Genomic DNA, 21,719 nt, shown 5'->3' on the forward strand with positions numbered 1-21,719 from the left:
TCTCTTCCTTTGGAGACATGTCTTACAAGAAGTTGCTGCAGGTCTCTGCAGGTCAGAGAGGTGGCTGCCTGTGTTCGTCTCAAGGAATTTGATAGATTCCTGTGACACATTTAGCTCTGTCATTCATTTTGAGTTTGTTTTTGGTATGGTGTAAGAAAGTGGACCAGTTTCATTCTTTATTTTTTTATTATTTTAAAATCCAATTAGCCAACACATAGTACATACATAGTTTCAGATGTAATGTTAATAATTTATCAGTTCTGTATAACATCCAGTGTTCATCACACAACATACCCTCTCTAACGCCCGTTACTCAGTTACCCCATCCCTCCACCCACCTCACCTCCAGCAACCCTTGTTTTGTTCCCTATATTTGAGTCTCTCATAGTTTTTTTCCCCTCTCTGATAACTTTCCATTCAGTCCTCCCTCCCTTCCCCTATTGTCCTCTGAGCTGTTTCTTATATTCCACAAATGAGTGAAACCATATGGTAATTGTCTTTCTCTGACTTATTGTGTTCAGCACAATACCCTCCAGTTCCATCCATGTTGGTATAAATATTTGTCTTCTCTATTGGCTGAGTAACAATCCACTGTATGTATGTGTGTGTGTACATATGTGTGTATATATATATGTATGTATGTCTATATGTATGTATATATGTATGTACGTGTGTGTATATATATGTCTATATATATACATACCACCTTCATCTGTCAAAGGACAGATTAATTCTTCTGCATGTGGCTCTCCAATTTTCCCAGCACCATTTATTGAAGAGACTGTCTTTTTTCCACTGGATATTTTTCCTGCTTTGTTGAAGATTAGTTGACCATAGCATTGAGGGTCCATTTCTGGGTTCTCTATTCTGTTCTTTTCCTCTACGTGTCTGTTTTTGTGCTATTACCATATTCTCTTGATGATTATAGCTTGTAATATACATTGAAGTCTGAAATTCTGATGCCACCAGCTTTGGTTTTCTTTTTCAACATTCCTTTGGCTATTCAGGGTCTTTTCTGGTTGTCTACAAATTTTAGGACTATTTGTTCCAGCTCTGTGAAAAGAGTTGATGGTATTTTGATAGGTATTGCATTGAATGTGTAGATTGTCTAGGGAGCACAGATATTTTAGCAGTATTTGTTCTTCTAATTCATGAACATGGAATGTTTTTTTCCATTTCCTTGTGTCTTCCTCATTTTCTTTCCTGAGTGTTCTATAGTCTTTAGGGTATGGCTCCTTTACCTCTTTGGTTAGGTTTATTCCTAGGTATCTTATGGTTTTTGTTGCAATTGTAAATGGGATCGATTCCTTAATTTCTCTTTCTTCAGTCACACTATTAGTGTAATAGAAGTGTAACTGATTTCTGTGCATTGATTTTATATCCTGCCACTTTGCTGAATTCCTGTATGAGTTCTAGCAATTTGGGGATGGATTATTTAGGGTTTTCAGCATAGTATCATGTCATCTGTCATTCACTTTGATAGCAGATAAGTGAGAGTTTGATTTCTTCTTTACTGATTTGGATGCCTTTGATTTCTTTTTTTGGTCTGATTGCTGAGGCTAGGATTTCTAGAACGATATTGAACAACAGTGGTCACAGTGGACATTCCTGTCATGTTCCTGATCTTAAGGGAAATGTTCTCAGGTTTTCCCCATTGAGAATGATATTGGCTGTGGGCTTTTCATAGATGACTTTTATGATATTGAAGTATGTTCCCTGTATCCCTACACTGTGGAGAATTAGTCAAGAAAGGATGCTGTATTTTGTCAAATGCTTTTTCTGCATCAATTGAGAGGATCTTATGGTTCTAGTCCTTTTTAGGTTATTTTACACTTTTTTGGATTTAAATTCAATTAGCCAACATATAGTATATCATAATTTTTTATGTACTGTTCAATGATTCATTAGTTGGGTATAATATCCAGTGTTCACCACATCATGTGCCTCCTTAATGCTCATCACCAGTTACACCATTTTTATCAATTTGGTGTATCACATTGGTTGATTTGTGGATGTTGAACCACTCTTGCATCCCAAGAATAAATCCCACTTGGTCATGATGAATAATCCTTTTAATGTACTGTTGAATCTTATTTAGGAGTTTATCTATTTCTTCCAGATTGCCTAATTTCTTTGGTGTTGGTTGTGATCTCTCCTCTTTCATTCATGATTTTATTTATTTGGGTTCTTTCTCTTTTCTTTTTGATAAGTCCAGCTAGGGACTTAGGGATCTTATTAATTCTTTCAAAGAATCGGCTCCTAGTTTCATTGATCTCTTCTACTGTTCTTTTGGTTTCTATTTCATTAATTTCTGCTTTAGTCTTTATTTCTCTTCTCCTCCAAGCCTGAGGCTTTATTTGCTGTTCTTTCTGCGGCTCCTTTAGATCTAAGGTCAGATTATATATTTGAGACTCTTCCTGGTTCTTGCAAAAGGCTTGTATTGCGATATACTTTGTTGCATCCCAGTGGTTGAATTGTCATGTTTCTACTTTCATTTGTTTCCATGAATTTGTTTAATTCTTCCTTGATTTCCTGGTTGACCCATTCATTCTTTAGCAGGGTACTCTTTAACCTCCAAGTGTTTGAGTTTTTTCTGAATTTCCTCTTGTGATTGAGTTCAAGTTTTAAAGCATTGTGATCTGCAAATATGCAGGGGATAATCCAGTCTTTTGGTACCAGCTGAGACCTGATTTGTGACTCAATATACGATCTATCCTGGAGAATGTTCCATGTGCACTCAAGAAGAATGTATATTCTGTTGCTTTAGGATGAAATGCTCTGAATATATCTGGGAAGTTCATCTGGTCCAATGTGTTATTCAAAGCCCTTGTCTCCTTGTTCATCTTCTGCTTAGATCATCTGTCCATTGCTGTGCATGTATACTACAGTCTTCTACTATTATTATATTATTATCAATGTGTTTCTTTAATTTTATTATTAACTAGTGAATGTAATTGGCTGCTCCTAAGTTCGGCAGAAGTATTAACAGTTCTTAGATCTTCTTATTGGATAGACCCGTAAAGTATGATATTTGTTCCTTTTCATCCCTTACTACAATCTTTGGTTTAAAATATAATTTGTCTGATATGAGGATTGCTACCCTAGCTTTCTTTTAAGGTCCATCAGTGTGGTAAACTGGTTCTTTATCCCCTCACTTTTAATCTGGAGATGTCTTTAGGTCTAAAATGAGTCTCTTCTAGACAGCATATGGATTGGTCTTGCTTTTTATCCAATCTGAAACCCTGTGTCTTTTGATGGGAAGATTAAGCCCATGTGAATGAGCTGAATGTAAATTCAGAGTAACATTGAAAGTAATGACTTTAGTGCCATTGTATTGCCTGTGAAGTCCCTGTTCCTGTAGATTGTCTCTGTTTCTTCCTGGTCTATGTGACTCTTGGACTCTCTCTTCACTTACAGGATCCTCCTTAGTATTTATTGCAGGGCTTGGTTGTCCTATATTCTTTTAATTTCTGTCTGTCCTGGAAGCTCTTTATCTCTGAATGTCAGCCTTGCTGGATAAAGTATTATTGGCTGCATGTTCTTCTCATAGAATACCCTGAAAATATCATGTCAGCACTTTCTGGCCTGCCAGGTTTCTTTGTATAGGTCTGATGTTGGTCTGATGTTCCTCCCTCCGTAGGTAAGGAGCCTCTTGTCTTGAGCTGCTCTCGGTATTCTCTCGTTTTCTTTAAAAGTTACAAGCTTCACTATTATATATTTGCCTGCATGTTGATCTATTTTTATTGATTTGGGGAGGGGTGTTGGACAGGAATGCTTGTTTCTTTGCCCATATTAGGGAAGTTCTCAGCCATGATTTGCTCAAATATACCTTCTAGCCCCCTCTCTCCCCACTCCCTCTAGGATCCCAATAATTCTGATATTGTTTCATTTCAAGGCATCATTAAATTCTCAAAGCCTTTCTTCATGGGCTCTGAGTTCTCTTTCTCTCTTTTTCTCAGCTTCCTTCCTTTCCATCCGCCTGTACTCTAGATCATTAATTCTTTCTTCTGCCTATTGACCCTAGCTGTTAGAGCACCCAATTTAGACTGTATCTCATTCATAGCCTTTTTAAGTTCAGCCTGAGTAGATCTTATTTCCACCCTTAGAGATTCTCGCCTATCACTTATGTTTTTTTCAAGCCCAGCTTCTAACTTTATAATTGCTATCCTGAATTCCATCTCTGACATCTTACTTATATCCATATAGATTAGCTCTGTGGCAGAGAACATTGCCTCTGGTTCTTTCCTTTGTTGTGAATTCCTCCTTCTAGTCATTCTGCCCAGAGAATGATGGGTGAGTGGGTGAGCAGAGTCTAAAATATCAATCATAACCCAAGTAAAATACACCCTATACAATCTGAAGCAGTTGGAAACCACAACAGAAAAACACACCAAACCAAACCAAAAAACAAAAAATAAATAAAAATAAAAAATAAAAGGGGTGGGGAAAGAGAGACTATAAGCTCACAGGGTGGACAAAACAGAGTGATCCACTTGTTCCTGATTGAATTTTGGTCTCTGTGTTAAAAGACACTACATCTGAAAGCAAAAGAAAAAAGAAAAGGAAAGCAAAACTTATCTATCTATCTATAAAATTAAATAGAGTGAAAAAGAAAAAGACTAGGATGGAGCATAAATCTATAAAATGTAGATGTGAAAAAATGAAAGTTAAAAAGCAACAAAATCACAAGTTGGTAAAATAAGAATTTAGTTGAAATGGGGGAAAGCTTAAAAAAAAAGAAATGGAAAATTTGAGACTGAAGGAAAATGAGTCATGAGGAAACATCTGGAGCTCAATATACTATTTTCCCCTGGTGCTGGAGTTTTGCAGTCTTGTGGGATGCCTAAGCTTGTCATTCACCTGTTCTTCCAGTCTGTCTTCTGGGGAAGGGGCCTGCTCTGCTGCTTCTCAGTGTCTCTGCCTGGGCAGAGTTGCTCCACCCCTTGTCGGGGGGATGGGCTCAAGGTGAGCAGTTCCTCTGTGTGGCTTTTGTTCTCTGGAGGCTTTCCATGCCTCTTCAGAGGGTCAGAGCAAACACGGCTGTGTCTGTATCTCTAGCGCAGAGCCTCAAGATCACAGTTCCCCCTCTTCAATAAACCCTCCAGGTCAAACAGTCTCTATTTCCATGTGCACTAAATCCTGCAGACTCCCGTGGTTCATGCCCACAGCGATCCTCCTGGGGGAGTCCCAGAGACCTGCAAATGTCACTGTGCTTTGTGTCTTTGAGATTGTGTGCGGTTGTGGGTTCGCACTTGCACCCTTCTCCACTGCTCCCAGGTCCTGGCTGGGTGCCACCCTACTTTCATTTCCAGGGCTACTGCCACCCTGAGAGTTGCTGCCCAGTAGTGGGTGCAGCCATTTCATCCCTCTCGGTGGATGGTAAATGGCTTGCATGTTCAAGTCCTTTTCAGGGTGCTGAGGCAAAGAGCAGTCTCCCTACTGGCCTGGTTCATGGTTTATGGTGACCCAAGCGGAGTGTCCCCTCCTGGGCTTGCTGACCATAACCCATTTCCCCACTCCACTGCTTGGGCACTATACCGGTTCAGGCATCCCCATTTGTTCTGTGTCTTCCGGAATCCCGAGACCACAATAACCCACCTAGAATTCTGCCCTTTTCATCTCCTGAACCTCTTTCAGAAAGGGACGACTCTCACTGGAGCAGATTTCTAAGGGTTCCAAAATTGCACTCTGGTGTGATATCACTTTCTGGTAGCCAGCTTATGGACGGCCCCTCCCACCTCCATTATCTTCCAATATCTCCCCACTGATTTATGATTCTGCACCTCTTACCTTGCAAAAAGCAGTCATTTTTCTGCTTGTAGAGTTTCAGATATATTTTCTTACAACTCAGGGTTAATCCACAGGTATTCAGAATGGTTTGATAGATATCCAGCGAAATTCGAGGGATCAGATGAATGAAGTTCCCTTACCTGCCATCGTGCCTTCCTCAGATCTGTATTTTTTAATTATTAAACTTATCTTTGTCACATTAAACAGCAGGGCTGCGTGTTATTTGTTATTTGAAAATAACAGTAAATTTTCTGTGTAAGGCAGTTTATGCCAAAACATTTCTATACGTTTGCAAGTATAATTTGCAATGTTATCAGGTCTATATGCAGCTGAAGAAGAGAAATGTTACAAGACTTCAGAGGAATTTAGGAAGTTAAGTTCATATTAATGTCTTGCATTTGACTAGTCTTTTAAAGTCCAGAGACCCCTTCACAAACCTGGTAGATCAGGCATTCAGTGCATTCTTTAGGGAAGGCTTTCCTAACTTCTTGCCTAGAAAAACCCTCCCAAGAGGGTTAAAAATCCACAAGATTTTTAAATCCACTTTCTAGCATTCTTCATTGTTGTGCTTTAACATTTATTATCTGAGTCACATTTTTCTTCCTCACTAGTCCACAAGCTCCAAGAGACTGATCCGCACAGGAATCACTGTTCAATACTATTAAAATGAAGATTCTGGTTCAGTAGGTCTGAGGTGGGTGGGCCTGAGATTTGCATTTCTAACAAGTTTCTAGGCCAAGCCAAAGCCACGGGTGTTGGTCAGCATCCCACATTTTGAGTATCAAGGAGTTAGTTGCCTTGGGCCTCTTATTCCCCTCTTCCCATTAAATTCCTGTTAATTACTTTTGCAGAGAGATGTGTCTCTTTTTTCTTTTCCTTTCTACCCATCAACCTAGGTCCCCAAGGCTTTCTCTTCTATTACAGTCTCTCCTCCTATCACCCTCCATCTGCAACATCAACATTATTAATAGACTGGCTTAGCACAGACTTTCCCAAAAGAAGCCTCCTCTTGAGGAACTCTAGTGTCATTGACTAAAATGTTTTCTTTTTTTCTTTTTTTTTTTTTTTCCACTTGATTCCTTCAGGCAATGGACCATGGGATTTAAGGGACCAGCAAGGAACATTCCTTTTTCTCCCTTGCAGTTCTGGGGACCAATTCAGTTACAAATGCAGGACAAAGATGTTGTGGGTTTTTTTTTTTCCCAGTTTTATTATGATAAAGCTGATTGGGCAATGTGGCTGGGATCTATAGCCGGAAAGGTTTGCTACTCTGCCCTCTCTTAGAGTAACTTCGGTTTCTTTTAAAGCATCAGGCCACCCCACAGATCTGAGGAAGGCAGGGGTAGGCTCTTCCTCTGCACTAAGGCCTGTGGTGAGGTGCTCCTCACCACAGAACTGGGTGAGGAGCAGAGAGGGATTGAGGGCACTACTGTTAAGTTGTTTTCCTCCTGGAAGACCCCCTAACACTTAGAAACACAGTGGGATCAAGTACAGGTACAGTACAAGACCTCCTAGCAAGTACAAGTACAGTGGAATAAAGGGCTTTTTCTAGTTGGACAGAAAGCCAAATTTGTTCTGAAATCTCAGACCCCAAATCCCCCTTTTCCCACTAAACCTTCCAAGGAAGTCGAGATAGCCTTAAAGCAAAGGAGAAAGCAAAGGTCACCAACTTTTGGGTACTTTATACAAATGGGAACAGATGCCTGTGGCTTCTTCAGTAGAACCCTGGAAAAAAGTTAGGCTTGGAGGTGTGGGGGGGGAGGTGACCGGAGGAGGGAGTATTTGGAGTAGAGCCAGGATGGCCCAGTAGCCCCAAAGGAAGACGAAGGCGGTTGTAAAGAGCAGAGTACGAAGGGCTGCTGCTCCAGGACATGGATGGAACTAGAGGGTATTATGTCGAGCAAAATATGTCAAAGAAAGACAAGTACCATATTTCACTTATATGTGGAATGTAAGAAACAAAACAGATGAACATAGGGGAAGGGAAGGAAAAATAAAATAAGATTAAAATGGAGGAGGCAAACCTTAAGAGACTTTTAAATATAGGGAACAAATTGAGGGTTGCTGGAGGGGAGGTGGTGGGCAGATGGACTAAATGGGTGACGGGCATTAAGGAGGGCCCTTGATGTGATGAGCACTGGGTGTTATATGCAACCAGTGAATCACTAAATTCTACCCCCAAAACTATAATATAGTATATTTTAACTAAGTTGAATTTAAATAAAAAAAATTTTTTTTAAGGACTGCTCGTCCACGACTCTGGTCTTCTCCTACCTCCCCTTCCTTCTCCTTCTGCAGTTCTTGCCAATTCATAACACTGATGGTTGTTTTCACTTTTAATCTCTTGACCATGCATGAAACAAGCCTGAGATGAGTGGTCATCCACTAGTGACCACATATCCCGTGACAAAGACTATGACCAAAGTTCAGTCAGGCTTCTCTGAACCCTCTTCTCAACTAGGCCTTGACCTTTGGATTTCCATGTCTCCTTGCAGTGCCTAATTTAGCAAAAATCCTACTAAGTCAGTTCTGTAAGAATCCCTACCCTCAGCATCTGATCAAATCCCTCATCCTTCACCCCTGGAATCCGATCATGCTGGCCTGCCTGTCGAAAGAGCCTTATTAAGCTGGTTTAGACAGAATCCCCCACCCCTGATGTTTCCTCTTAGGAATTTTCCATCCTGACCCCCACACTGCCCATTGGCTATAAATCTCCCACTTGCCCACGTTGTATTCAGAATTGAGCCTGGTTCTGTACTGGGGTCTGTTTTCCGCTATTGCAGGAGTCTTGAATAAAACCAACTTGTACCACTTTACCACAGCTCTGGTTTTGACACCCATCCCCACCTCTAGTATCAAATATGGCCAACATTTTTGAAGCAGCAGAATTATCAGGCCCAAATGGGAGTTGCCATTGCACTACATTTTAATCATATTTGATGTTTGCCTCATGCTAGATGCTATACAGCACACAAAAATAGATATAATATTTCCTGGCCTCAAGGAATATTTGACGTGAATAATAAAACAAGAGAACCAATTGGCCAATATTTATCAAATTGGCAAGAAAGGAATAGCCTTAAGGATTTTTGGTTTTTTATACTTTTTATATTTTATATTTTTATTTTTTTTTATATTTTTGTATTTAAATTACTGTATCTGTCTGCTTTACCTTATGGTACGTGGTGATAGAATAATGGAGATCGAGGTAGAAAATAGAGTGCTGACATCAATGACTGCCTAGCTCCGGAATCGGAACCGGTCAAACCTCACAATGGGGTGGTAGTAGGCAAAAAGCAAGAGGGAGACACTTACAAAGGCAAGAAATCTAACACAAGCTTTTAAGGAAATGCAACAGGACCACCAATGAAAGGAAAAGAAAGATTCCTGGGAATCAGCTCTGCCTCAAGGTCAGTGGTCTCCCAACAGGAGCAATGAGTGTAAACAAGCCAAGGGTCTCTGCTGGCTGCCTCCTCCTTGGTCTCCAATTTCATTTCCTCCAGGCAGCCTTCCGTGCTTTACCTACACTGGAAACCTGACCCGCCACTCCCCTTTTAAATAACACTCTTCAGTGCCTCTGCACTGCCAAACAAGACCCCAGCTCCTTCCGCTGGCTTCCCGGGATCCCACGGTCAGATTGACCTCTCTGGACTCCCTCCTCCAGACATGATGCTCCGGCAATACTGCTCCAGGGACGCACCAGGCTGCCTCTCACATCCTTTGCTTTGCTCGGGTCAGTCCTCTGCCGGAAAAGCCCTCCTATACGTAACCTAGTCGTCAAGATCGGTTTGGAGGCTTTCCCTGAACCTTCCTGCAGATGACCAGGGGCGTATCTCCTTTCCTGGACCCATGACATTACAGTGACTGATTGGCATGACTTGTTTCCTTTCGACACTGTGAGTTATGGAGGGCTGTGGCTAGGTCTTACTCATTTTTAGGATCCCCAGCACCTACCTTACTGACCCAGTGAAAGTTTGTTGGGGGAAATAAAATTCCTTCAAGCAGGGAGGCTCCAACACACTACTCTGCAGTGGTTCCGGGCATGAGTGGGGCTGAAGGGCTGGTTCTGCTTTTTCCTGTCTGGGTCACCTCAGACAAGGTTTTCCAAGGCCACTACTGAAAACAAACCTGGCCACACCCACCTGGCAGGGCCGTCGGGAAGAGTGAATGAAATCAGGTAAAGCGTTTAGCCCAGTTCGACCAAGCGTGGTTCCTCCTTCGCCCCTACAACATGTGCCCCCAACTCCCAAATCTCACTCCCAACACAGCTCGGGACAGTAAACAAAAAGCCTGTTTACGCAAGACACGTTTAATTGTGAGCCTCGAGATGAAGGCCAGCTCTTTGTAAGAGGAAACTGTGGTCCCACGTGTGTCCTCGTCTCACTTCTTGGAGGAGCAGTGCTTCTGGATTTCTTCCGCGAGCCAGAGGCAGTGCAGGATGCGCTTCTGCTCGGCCGCCAGCTCCTTTTCGGAGAACTGGCCCAAGAGTTTCTGGACAAATATATTTTGATCTTTCAGAAAAATATTCTTATTGACTCCGACGTTCGGCATATTCTCCAGAGACCCAGATTTAAAATGGAAGCTTAAGTGTCGGTTTCGTTTTAGACCAGGCCCTTTCTCTTCGATCCAGGTGAGCGGACTGTGAAGACAAAAGAATCACAGACGACAGGTCACAAGGGAGAGCCAGTGAGAGCCAGCGGATGCTCGCGGGCACCTGAGGCTTTCATGTTGCTCCCATCTACCCGGAAGCTGCTGCTCAACGGAGTGGCCCCGGGGTGGCATCTGGACCTCCGCCAGCCTCCCAAAGGCCTCGGGGGGATTGTTCCCAACTTTGCTGCCCAAGGGTCCTCTACTGAATTTTGCCACCAAGCAAGGGAATTCGTTCATTGATTTCTGTGTGAACATCACTTTGGTTTTTCCTCTTGTGACTGGCTTATCCGTAACTCTTTAAAAAGGTTTTTAACTCCAGTTAGTTAATAGATAGTATTAGATTAGCTTCCGTGTACAATACAGTGATTCAACAATCCCGTACATCACCCCCATGCCCCTCACAGGTGCGTGCCTTCATCCCCATCACCGGTTTCACCCATCCCCCCACCCACCTCCCCTTCGCTCTCCCTCCCTCCCTTTCTCTCTTTCTGATTTGTCTTTATCCTGAGTCTCATACATAAAGGGATCCAGACAAGAGCTACTAGGAATGTATATACCACCTGAGATTGTGTGCAAAACTGTTTTTTCCCTGTGTATGTGCATTTTAATGGAAAGCACTGGTTTGGTCACATTCTCAAAGAAGTCTATGAGCCACAGACACATGCCAGAAAGCACCTGCCTGCTGATTAACAAAGCACCTGTTTCTGTTTCAAATCTGCCTCCCCCCAGCTTCCTGCTACGGTCAGCAGTCACAAAACCCTAAAATCCAAATAGGACAGACTTCACTTCTCCAAAGTCCCTCCTTTCTCTAGGATTATCCTTTCTGTCTTTGTAGTAGGTCAAAGCTGTTTTATCTGCTTAGTGAAACACAGAGCAATCTCCTAGGTAGGCTTTGACCTAAAGAAGTTCCACTGAAGGGGCGCCTGGGTGGCTCAGTGGGTTAAAGCCTCTGCCTTCGGCTCGGGTCATGGTCTCAGGGTCCTGGGATCGAGCCCCACATTGGGCTTTCTGTGCAGCGGGGAGCCTGCTTCCCTCTCTCTCTGCCTGCCTCTCTGCCTACTTGTGATCTCTGTCTGTCAAGTAAATAAATTAAAAAAAAAAAAAAGTTCCACTGAATAAAATGACAGTAAAAAACACAAAATCTGCTTTTTAAAAATATATTCTAGGGGCGCCTGGGTGGCTCAGTGGGTTTAGCCTCTGCCTTCGACTCAGGTCATGATCTCAGGGTCCTGAGATCGAGCCCCACATCGGACTCTCTGCTCAGCGGGGAGCCTGCTTTCCCTCTCTCTCTCTGCCTGCCTCTCTGCCTACTTGTGGTCTCTCTCTTTGTCAAATAAATAAATAAAGTTTAAAAAAATATATATATATATATGTTCTAAAAACAGTACAGTACTGATTTAGGGATGTTTTGAATGGGAAAAAAAAATCCACAGTTCTTTCACCTAAATAAAAGAATCTTCAACTTGAGACAATCCTTTCAAATTTTTGCCTATATGCAGATGGCGTATAAATCATCAAGTAAAAATGATTTTTGATTATGCTGCTTCTATTTATTTTACAATATTTGTATGATCCTATGGTGGTGGTTTATTTTTTCAGCATATCATGCACAATTGATAATATTTTATTATCGCCAAATATTTAAGCCTCTTTTCAATTTTAAATTAACACGAACACTCTGCATTCAACATCGTCGCACATATATACATGCATATATAGTTTTCCCCTCTTCCTCTTAGAACAAAGTTCTGGGAATGAGATGGCTTGCGGTTGGCCCTTGGCTACTTCTTTTTGCTTTCCCCTCCCTTTTCTTTTCCTAAAAGGATGAGTCAGGGTGAAGGACAAAGCAATTTTGTTGGACGACTGTGCTAACTGATAGTTTTCAGTGTGAACAGGGAAGGTGTTAAATCTTGAGTACACTTCAAGTTCTCTAGCCTTTTTCTTTCCTGCCACCTTTCCTCAAATTTCCTCTCTCCTCTTCCTTTGAGCTGCAATAGGTCAGGCCTAGGGTGGGCAGATTAGACCAGTGTCCCTAAGGAAGAAGGGAAGCTACCTTTTGGGTTTTTCTGCCTCCAGACTGATGGTCCCCGGTACAGTTTAAGATCTGGGTGTGAGGTTATAGGAAAAGGACCCAAGCAGGTCACTCAAGAATGTTCTGGGTGTTGGACGGAACTCAGGGCTGCCTTTGAGCTGGGTAAAGGGGTCCTCCCCTTTGGCTAACCTCACTTACCAAGGCCTACACTGGAGGGTGGAGGCGTATGTTTAAGAGGAAAAGATCTGAAGTACATAAAGGGGGAGCCATCCCAATACCCATATATGTAGGGAGACATCAGGAGAGATGTTGATAGAAAAACTTCCTTATTTGGGGGTCCTGTCTGCAAAGAACTTGAAAAGTCCTGCTTTCCTAATCTCCTAGTCACGTTGAAGTGAGGATACTGCACGTTGGCCCTTTATTGCCAGCCGAATGGCGTAGGGCCGAGGATGGGACCTGGTCCGCTCAAGGTCTGAGCCTGGACAACAGTTAGCTCCAGACATCCCAAAACAAACACACAAGCTTTCACTCTTCCTCTCTGTGAAACCTTCATTTGCAAATATCTGCATTTGTCAACTTGGCCATGGACCGCCTACAAAAATGCTTCCTACCTCTCACCCTCTCCAGGAAGGTGTTCAACCACATCCACATGCCCAGGATCAGCACGGGTCTGCCGGCCCAGCGGAGGCGGTGATTTTTTAACAGTGCTCTCCCCCCAGGCCCTGCAGGGCGAGCAGGCAGGGGGATGCGAGGCTTCTATAGCACTCCCGCCAGCTGGTCTCGACACGACAGCTGAAACGTGCAACTGCCGTACGCTGACTATCCACGTAGGGTTTGGATTAAAGACGTATTTGGTGTCTTTTACAAAGTGTGAAAACCGCCGGCAAGGTGGAAAGAACACGGGCTTGAGAATCAGCTGCACTGCGGTTTCCTGGATGACCTTGGGATCTAAGACAGTGACATCTGCCCTGCTGGAGGGTGAGGACTGCCGTGAGGGAAAGACAAGGCCTGATGACGTTTTCTAGGGTATAACTTTCTTGTGCCCTTCCCATGCATTTTTGGGGAGAAGGTGTGACAACCTGGGGACAGGAGACAGGCTGCCTAAGTGTGACTCTCACACAATCACTTAGTTCCGTGCCCTTAGCAAGTTTCTTAACCGCTGTGAGCCTCAGTGTCCCAGGTGTGAGTAATAATGCCACTTCAGGGACGCCTGGGTGGCTCAGTAGGTTGGACGACTGCCTTCGGCTCAGGTCATGATCCTGGAGTTCCGGGATCGAGTCCCGCATCCGGCTCCTGGCTCCACGGGGAGTCTACTTCTCCCTCTGACCTTCTCCTCGCTCATGCTCTCTTTCACTGTCTCTCTCTCAAATAAATAAATAAAAGATTTTTAAAAAGAATTAAAAAAAAATAATGCCACTTCAGAGAGTTGGTAGAAAGATTATATGAGAAAGTCTTTGTTAAAGGGCTATGTGCCTCACACATATAGTAAGTGCTCAGTAAACATCCACTAGCATTGGCACAACGGGGATTCAAGTGATGATCTGTCTTGCTAGTCCTTTTACTTTAATCTTTCAAGATCATGCTTCGTCTCCTAATGTGTAGTAACAACCCTAGAAGGACATTTCTTGCAGCTTTAGGAAGCTCTGGCCTGCAGACTGAGACAAGCTTTGGGGGAGAGAGAAGAGCAGCCCGACAGATCCCAAGCATTCCTCCCAGGTACTGTCAGCAGCCAAGACTGCACTCACAGGGTAAGCCAGCTTTTCCTTGTCACAGGGCACACTCTATCAAGGGCCATGTAAGCCGAGCAGGGACCCATTTGCTTCGAAGAGCTGCAGGTCAGCCAAGTTTTCTTTTCTGAAAGTTATTAAAATGATTCACGTATGAATCAATGATAGCCTATAAATCAAAAATTCATATTCAGGTCAGACAGAGAATCTAAGAGACAGTAGTCAAATTAGTAAACCAGTAAAACGAAGGTGTTCAATCTCTCACCTAAAAATTTTGGTTATGCCTCAGACTTTTAAAAATGAATGATTTTTACAAACTCTTACAAAAAGTTGGTCTCGCTTCTAAAACACTGATTTCCATGGCCAGTTTTGTTTGTTTTCACTGAGGTATAGTTGACATTTAACATGATACGAGTTTCAGCTCACAGCTAGTTTTTTTTTAAGAGTTTTATTTATTTATTTGAGAGACAGTGAGCGTGAGCAGGGGGAGGGACAAAGGGAAAGGGAGAAGCAGGCCCCCCACTGAGCAGGGAGCCCATGCAGGGCTCCATCCCAGGACCCTGGGATCATGACCTGAGCCACAGGCAGACACTTAACCCACTGACGCCCAGCCCACGGCTAGTTTTAAAAGCACACAGGCTTTAAAACATTTCATAGTACGATGACAAAAATTAACATTAATGCCGTTTATTCACTGCTTTAACACTGGATACCAACAAACTAGAGATATTCAAACTATTCTGATCCACCTACGAAAACTTCTCATGTCCATCCATGTAACATGAAGTTTGAGGAAATGCAAAACCTCAGATGTCTCCTCCACCGTGATTTCCTAATCAGTGAACATGAACATGAATACGGAGCTCTACCTCTGCAGTTGTGGTGGTTTGAGATTAAAAGTACAATCCGTGAAGTACAAAGTACAAAGTATTCTACGAAACTAAGAATTTATTATAATATGGCGTTTGCCATCTGCCCCAGCCCCTCGCATGATGCTTGCCTCCCTTTCGTAATAATGACATCTTGTTCCCTGTCTGACTCCTACTCAGATTTCAAGGCTGAGCAAAGCACCGTTTCCTCTGAGAAGCGTCCCCTGACCTCTCCAGACTCCCCTTTCCTGAGTTCCTGCAGCACCCGCGTGACCTCTAGCTCTTGCTACACATGCTGCGGGGGCGCTCAGACCACAGCCGCTATTCTAACACTCACAACGTCGGCGTCAGGGCCAGGCCCACCAGCGTGAAGACCCCAGATGCGGCACTTCGAAGCTCTGCCCACTTTATCCGCATCTGTTGACCTCTGGCTTTCCTTGCCCAGAGGAAACTCCTCAAACAGACACAGATCGGCTTCATTCAGGAACTCAAATACTTTTCTCGTTTTGTAAAAAACCCACCTCTTGGTTTCTTTTATTACCAAGAGAGCCAGCTACCTGGAAACACATACAGAAACAGTACAAAACACGTGCTGTTTTAAGTATTTCACAGAGCCTCGGTGCTTTTCAAGGAAAACTATGAATGTGCTTTTTTTTTTTAAAAAAAAACACTTGGTATAAAAAAATAAAGAATTAGAACATTTTGGGAACAGTATGGCGGTATGATATAAAGCTGAGAAAACAGAACTTTAAATTTTGGTCACACTGAGGGATGAGTATCTGACGTGCCATAAGAGGCAAGCAGGGTAGAATGTCAAGGGCAAGGTCTAGGTCGTGGTTTTGGGAATTCACCGCAAAATCCGTCCAACTTCACCGTACGTCTGAAACTTTCATAATAAGATGGTGGAAAACATTCAGGTCACAGAGGTCACTGGATTTCTGTCACTGCCTGTGGTACTGCCTACCTGTGTGGCTTACACAACCTGCCCGAACTCTGCAAGACTCTAGTTCCTTCCTGGCAAAGGGGCTCATGTCTGTCTTACTTACCTTCCAAGGCTGCTGTGTAGACGAAAGGAGGCAACCAAAGTGAAACTCCAGCCCCCGTTCTACCTACAAAGGCAGACAGGCCTTCTAGAGTCGGGGGTCGGGGGCTTAGGCATCCCCGGGCTTTGTCTAGATTCACCTTCGTGGACACGCAACAATGTCTTCAAGTTTCCTGCCCCTCAGTTTCCCACAACCTACCTTTTGTTCTCTGTCTCCAAGCACACGGTCATTTTCATATACTGATCTTCCTTTCGCTCTTCCAAAGTGGCGGAGACGAGAGAAAGCTCCCCGAAGAGGGAGACCAGCCAGGTCAGGCGAGAAATGCCACTGAACGCAGGGAAGCCAAATCGCTCTTCTTCCAACGGGCTAGCTGTGGGGAATGACAGGTACCGTGGGACTGGGAAGGAAGGTGGCGAGCAGAGCGGGCTTGTGGGCAGGGGCCACAGCGGGGCAAAGCAACCTCGCCCCCCAGCGTGCCGTACAAGACGACTACTAATATTTAGTGCCTGAATGAAAACTCTTTCCTAGGGACGCCTGGGTGGCTCAGTTGGTTAAGCAGCTGCCTTCGGCTCAGGTCATGATCCCAGCGTCCTGGGATCGAGTCCCACATCGGGCTCCTTGCTTGGCGGGGAACCTGCTTCTCCCTCTGCCTCTGCCTGTGCTCGCTCTCTCTCTCTCTCCCTCTCTCTCTCTGGCAAATAAATAAATAAAATCTTTAAAAAAAAAAACAAAACTCTTTCCTAGAAGTGTCTCTCTTCTGCCTTCTTTACTCAACTCCATTGTGTTAGGAGGAGAAGACATTTTATTGGAAACAGTCGTCCATCTAGCCCAGGGATAATAAAAATATTTCAGGCTTCTAATATATATATATGTTCGATATTTCCAGATATGGATATGGATATGGATGTATAGTTTGCAGACAGAACATATACACACTTATATTTGCAAACATCGACACCCTCTTCAGTTAGTGACTTAAAGGTTTGTAAAAGAAGAAGAATCAAGGTATTTTAGCCCAAGTCTATATTCCTATAAATACCACATAACTACCTGTATAAATGACAATAGGGTGAAGGTGCCATGATAGCTATGAAGAAAACAGCAATACTTATAAATATGTCAAAGATCAAGAAAACTGATACAGTGTTAAGTGTTTCCTTAGTCTTCATAATCTCCTATATAAAAGTACATTCAAAAGAATATTTGTGTGAGAAATACGTGTGGCCAAGATAGTGCTCCTGACTATCCCCGGCCCAAATTTTAAACATAATCCAAAGTTAAAAGGCTACAGACCTGCTATGGGGTTTACAAACCACTGATTTCTTATAAATTTGAAACTGACTTGAAATCCCTAATTATGACTATGCTTTAAAAAAGATAAGTTGTAAGTAAAAGCCAACAAATTTATCAGTTTCATAGACAACAGTTTGAAAGCATGAGGACGTAGGCATCGAACTCACAAAAGAAAGACTTCTCCTCCTCAGTGGGTCACTCTCTGGTCCTATGCTTTAGAGAGGACGAGAACAGCCGTCAAATGTCTGAGCCATGAAGTCAGAGGCCTGAGCTCCAGTCTGGCTCGGCCACTCGGCTGCTCTTGTCAACTCCGTGAAGCTACTCACATCTCTGATCTTCCTTTTTTTCCTGTATAACGCAGGTATTAATACCCACTTTACAGGATTATCATATGAATGAACACAAACTAATGCATGTCACATACTTAGCACAGCGCCTTGTATAGATGAACGGTTATTATTTGTTACAACAACTCTATCGTTAGTTAAACAATGAAGTCCCACTGTTATTTTCTGGACGTTCATGAGGAGATGAATGGTTTTACCACTTAACAACGCCTGGCCATATCAGGGTTTTGCTTCCATAAGGAGAGCCCTCAGGAGAGGTGGCCCAGTTACCTTAGGGTAGAGCCAGATAAGGAGTCCTTAACAAAGGTAACCCCAGGGGGTGCCTGGGTGGCTCAGTGGTTAAAGCCTCTGCCTTCCGCTCGGGTCATGATCCCAGGGTCCTGGGATCGAGCCTCGAGTCGGGCTCTCTGCTCAGCAGGGAGCCTGCCTCCTCCTCTCTCTCTGCCTGCCTTTCTGCCTACTTGTGATCTGTCTGTCTAATAAATAAAACTCTTTAAAAAAAAAAAAAAAGGTCACCCCAGGAGCAGGAGCCTCAAGGATGCTCATTTCCGATTGCTAACGGAGCTACTCAAATAATGACCAACTTTACGTAATCAAATATACAGTAGATCACATAGTCTGGCTGCAGCCAATGTCCTTGTAACTTATTAGAGGCAGAAAGGGGCCACGCATATTCTATTTCTCTGCAGAGAGAATAAAAATGTTCTCCTCCCCAAGAACCTGTCTCAGTCCATTTTGAACCTCCTATGGAAAAATCACCTCCAATCTGTTAAGATTTAACGAGGAAAATTCTACACCTAATAGGTTGGGACAGAAGCATTGGTCAGTTTAAGATTTCTAACATACTATTTCACCTAAGGCCCACCAAGCACTTCAATTTCATTTGAAGAAAGAAGAAAAACAGGTATTTCTATTGTTTGTGGCAGCGTGGGCAGATAACATTAAGTGGCCTTCGGTCAGAGAGTCGTTAGCGAAAACGAATCCAACCACGCGAGAGAACTAGGAAAGAGCCCAGTTAGCCTGCCGGCCTCACCGGTTCCCCATGACCCGTGACCCCCACCTCAAACTGACCTGTGAAGAGAAGAGACCCTTTCAGTAGGTCCTTCCCCACCACTTCTTTTTTCAGGAATGCAAACTCCTCCATCAAGAGTTCAACGTGCTCCTCATGCAAGACCTTCCCTGTCATGACAAGAACGGGCAGTCATCATCAGCTGTCATACGTGCATCCCAGACTCTAGGTCTGTCTTTCCCCAGCGCAGGACACAGAGACCGCAGAACCAGCCCGGGGTACCCCTGTACCCTTACACACCCCAGCCGAAGGCGGTGCAAGTTCTAGGCTTGCCACAGAAATGGCAACCTAAGAAACCAAGATGGTACCCACCTGTCCCAAAGGCAAGATTAAGACCAGGGAAGCACTAACTTCGCTTCTAGCCAGAAGGGGGCAGCACAGCATAAAAATCTAAGAAACACAGAGGCGACTGGGAACTGTGGGGACTGGAGAAGAGCTAAAATTAGACTCTGTATTTCAAAGAATTGGAAGAACCAAGTGTTTTGCAAATTACCCAGGTTGGAGGGAGGGTAAATAAGATGTTCATAACTAAAATTTTGTATTAGAAAATAAATCTGTTAAAAATTTTTGCTCTGGTGGCTTTTTCTTATCTAGGCTAGAAGTTTCATAAACTACCAGAACTATTTCCCCCTCTTTGATAGCTCTTTATTTTCAACTAGTGTCACATGCCCATTTTTTTTCATATATATTCCTCCCATATTACCAACCTCTTTTGTTTGGTCCACAAAACAAACAACAAGGAAATACTCAGAGCACAATTAAAGCTCTTTTGTTCAAGTATGTTTTGCTTAATATTTCCCTTTTATTTTTATTTATTTTTATATCTTTATGGCTTATTTACTACTTGTTACAACTTTGTACCCTGAAACATTATAAATATTACCCTCACACACATCCTATCCCTCGTTAATCACCATTTCACTGGGTCTTTTTACAGGTTTGACTCTCTGGGCTCCACATATTAGTGATATCATATAGTACTTATCTTCCTCTGACTTATCTTACGAGGCATATTTGGCTCAAGATCTACCTATATTGTTGTAAATGGCAGGACATCCTTCTTTCCCGTAACTGAATATTCCATTTCGTGCACGGACCACACAAAATATTCATCTGTTGCCGGGCATTTGGGCTGTTGCTATTGTGAATAATGTGATAAATATGGGAGGGCATAGCATGTATCTTGTCAAAATCCCATTTTCATTTTCTTCGGATAAACACTCAGAAGTGAAATTGCTGGACTGTATGGTAGACCTATTTTTAATTTTTTTAGGAACCTCCATATTATTTCCCACTAACAATGTATATGACTGTTCTTTTCACCTTTTACCAGCACCTGTTGTCTCGTCTCTTCCTGATGAGAGCCATTCTAACAGGTGTGAGGTGATGATAATTCATTGCGGTTCTGATTTGCATTTTCCTGATGATTAGTGACACTGAGCATCTTTTCACATGCCTGTTGGCTACGCTGATACCCTCTCTGGAAAAAGTATCTATTTAAGAACTGTTTCAGTGATTAAGTATAAAAGCGTGTTTAAGGTCTATACTTCCACATAAACATGGAGAGACATCTGGGACACTGGGAGATGCTCCCGGAACACCGGCCATTGCTTATCCCAGCTTCACAGAAAACTGCAGAATGTGCGCCTGAATCTCTAGAGAGTCAGGTGTGTAGGAGAGAGAGATTCCTTCTGCCCACTACCTAGCCCATGAATATGGCAAAGAAAGCTTCTTTGCCATAATAAGCAGACGCTTCTCTCCTGTGGTGGTTTTATCCATATTTACATGCCTAGGAGGGGACTCGGGCATCTGGGAAGTTGGACCATGTTTGGAGCATGTTATATTCTCTCCAGAACTATTTTTTTCCTAAAGACTTTTATTTATTTGACAGACAGAGATCCCAAGTAGGCAGAGAGGCAGGCAGAGAGAGAGGGGGAAGCAGGCTCCCTACTGAGGAAAGAGCCTGATGTAGGACTTGATCCCAGGACCCTGAGATCATGACCTGAGCCGAAGGCAGAGGCTTTAACCCACTGAGCCACCCAGACGCCCCTCCAGAACTATTTTTATATTTCCATTTCTGTATTCCATATCCCTGGTCACTAAGGAATTTTTTTTTTTTTTAATCTTTTGGATCATCTGGGTAGCTCAGTTGGTTGGGTGTCTCACTCTTGGTTTCAGCTCAGGTCATGATCTCAGTGTCGTGGGACCGAGCCCCACCTTGGGATCCACGCTCAGCGCAGAGTCTGCTTGAGATTCTCTATCCCCCTCACTCATCTTCTCTAAATAAATAAATAAATAATCTTAAGAAAAAAAAAAAAGACTATCAAAGATGTGGTATGCACACACACACACACACACACACACACACAAGAATATTACTTGGCCATCAAAAAGGATGAAATATTACCATTTATATCGACATGGATAGAACTGGAGGGTATTGCGCTGAGCGAAATAAGTCCATCAGAGAAAGACAATTATCATATTGTTTCACTCAAATGAGGAATATAAGAAACAGCACAGAGGATCACAGGGGAAGGGTGGGGAAACTGAATGGGAAGAAATCAGAGAGGGAGACAAACCATGAGAGACCCTTAGCTAGGGGGAAAAAACTCTCCTCTGCTGGAGGAGAGGTGGCAGGCGTGAAGGAGGGTATGTGATGTAATGAACACTGGGTGTTATATGTAACTGATGAATCATCAAACTCTGCATCTGAAACTAATGATGTTGGCTAATGGAATTTAAATAAATAAATAAAAGACTATCTTTCAACTGAATCTTTATTTTTCTATCATTCACTCAATGATCTATTATGATAAACACATGTGGTAACCACAGCATACACACACACACACACACACACACACACATTCATACACACATATTCCTAGATCTCTTT

At 43.1% G+C, this 21,719-nt stretch overlaps 1 protein-coding gene across 1 annotated transcript in view; it reads right to left on the reverse strand.

Moving 5' to 3' along the window:
- Positions 1–10,083: 10,083 nt before the first annotated feature.
- Positions 10,084–21,719, reverse strand: part of BLVRA (biliverdin reductase A) — a 44,211-nt gene continuing 32,575 nt past the window's right edge. Inside the window, exons 6-8 of the mRNA XM_080818123.1 lie at positions 18,823–18,930; positions 16,310–16,481; positions 10,084–10,429 (exon numbers count right to left, since the gene is read on the reverse strand). Coding sequence (XP_080674249.1) covers positions 10,171–10,429; positions 16,310–16,481; positions 18,823–18,930 — 539 coding nt within the window. The 3' untranslated portion in view covers positions 10,084–10,170. The remainder of the gene's footprint in view (positions 10,430–16,309; positions 16,482–18,822; positions 18,931–21,719) is intronic.

Source organism: Martes martes, assembly GCF_963455335.1.
Source record: "Martes martes genome assembly, chromosome: 11".
In the NCBI taxonomy this organism is placed as follows: domain Eukaryota; kingdom Metazoa; phylum Chordata; class Mammalia; order Carnivora; family Mustelidae; genus Martes; species Martes martes.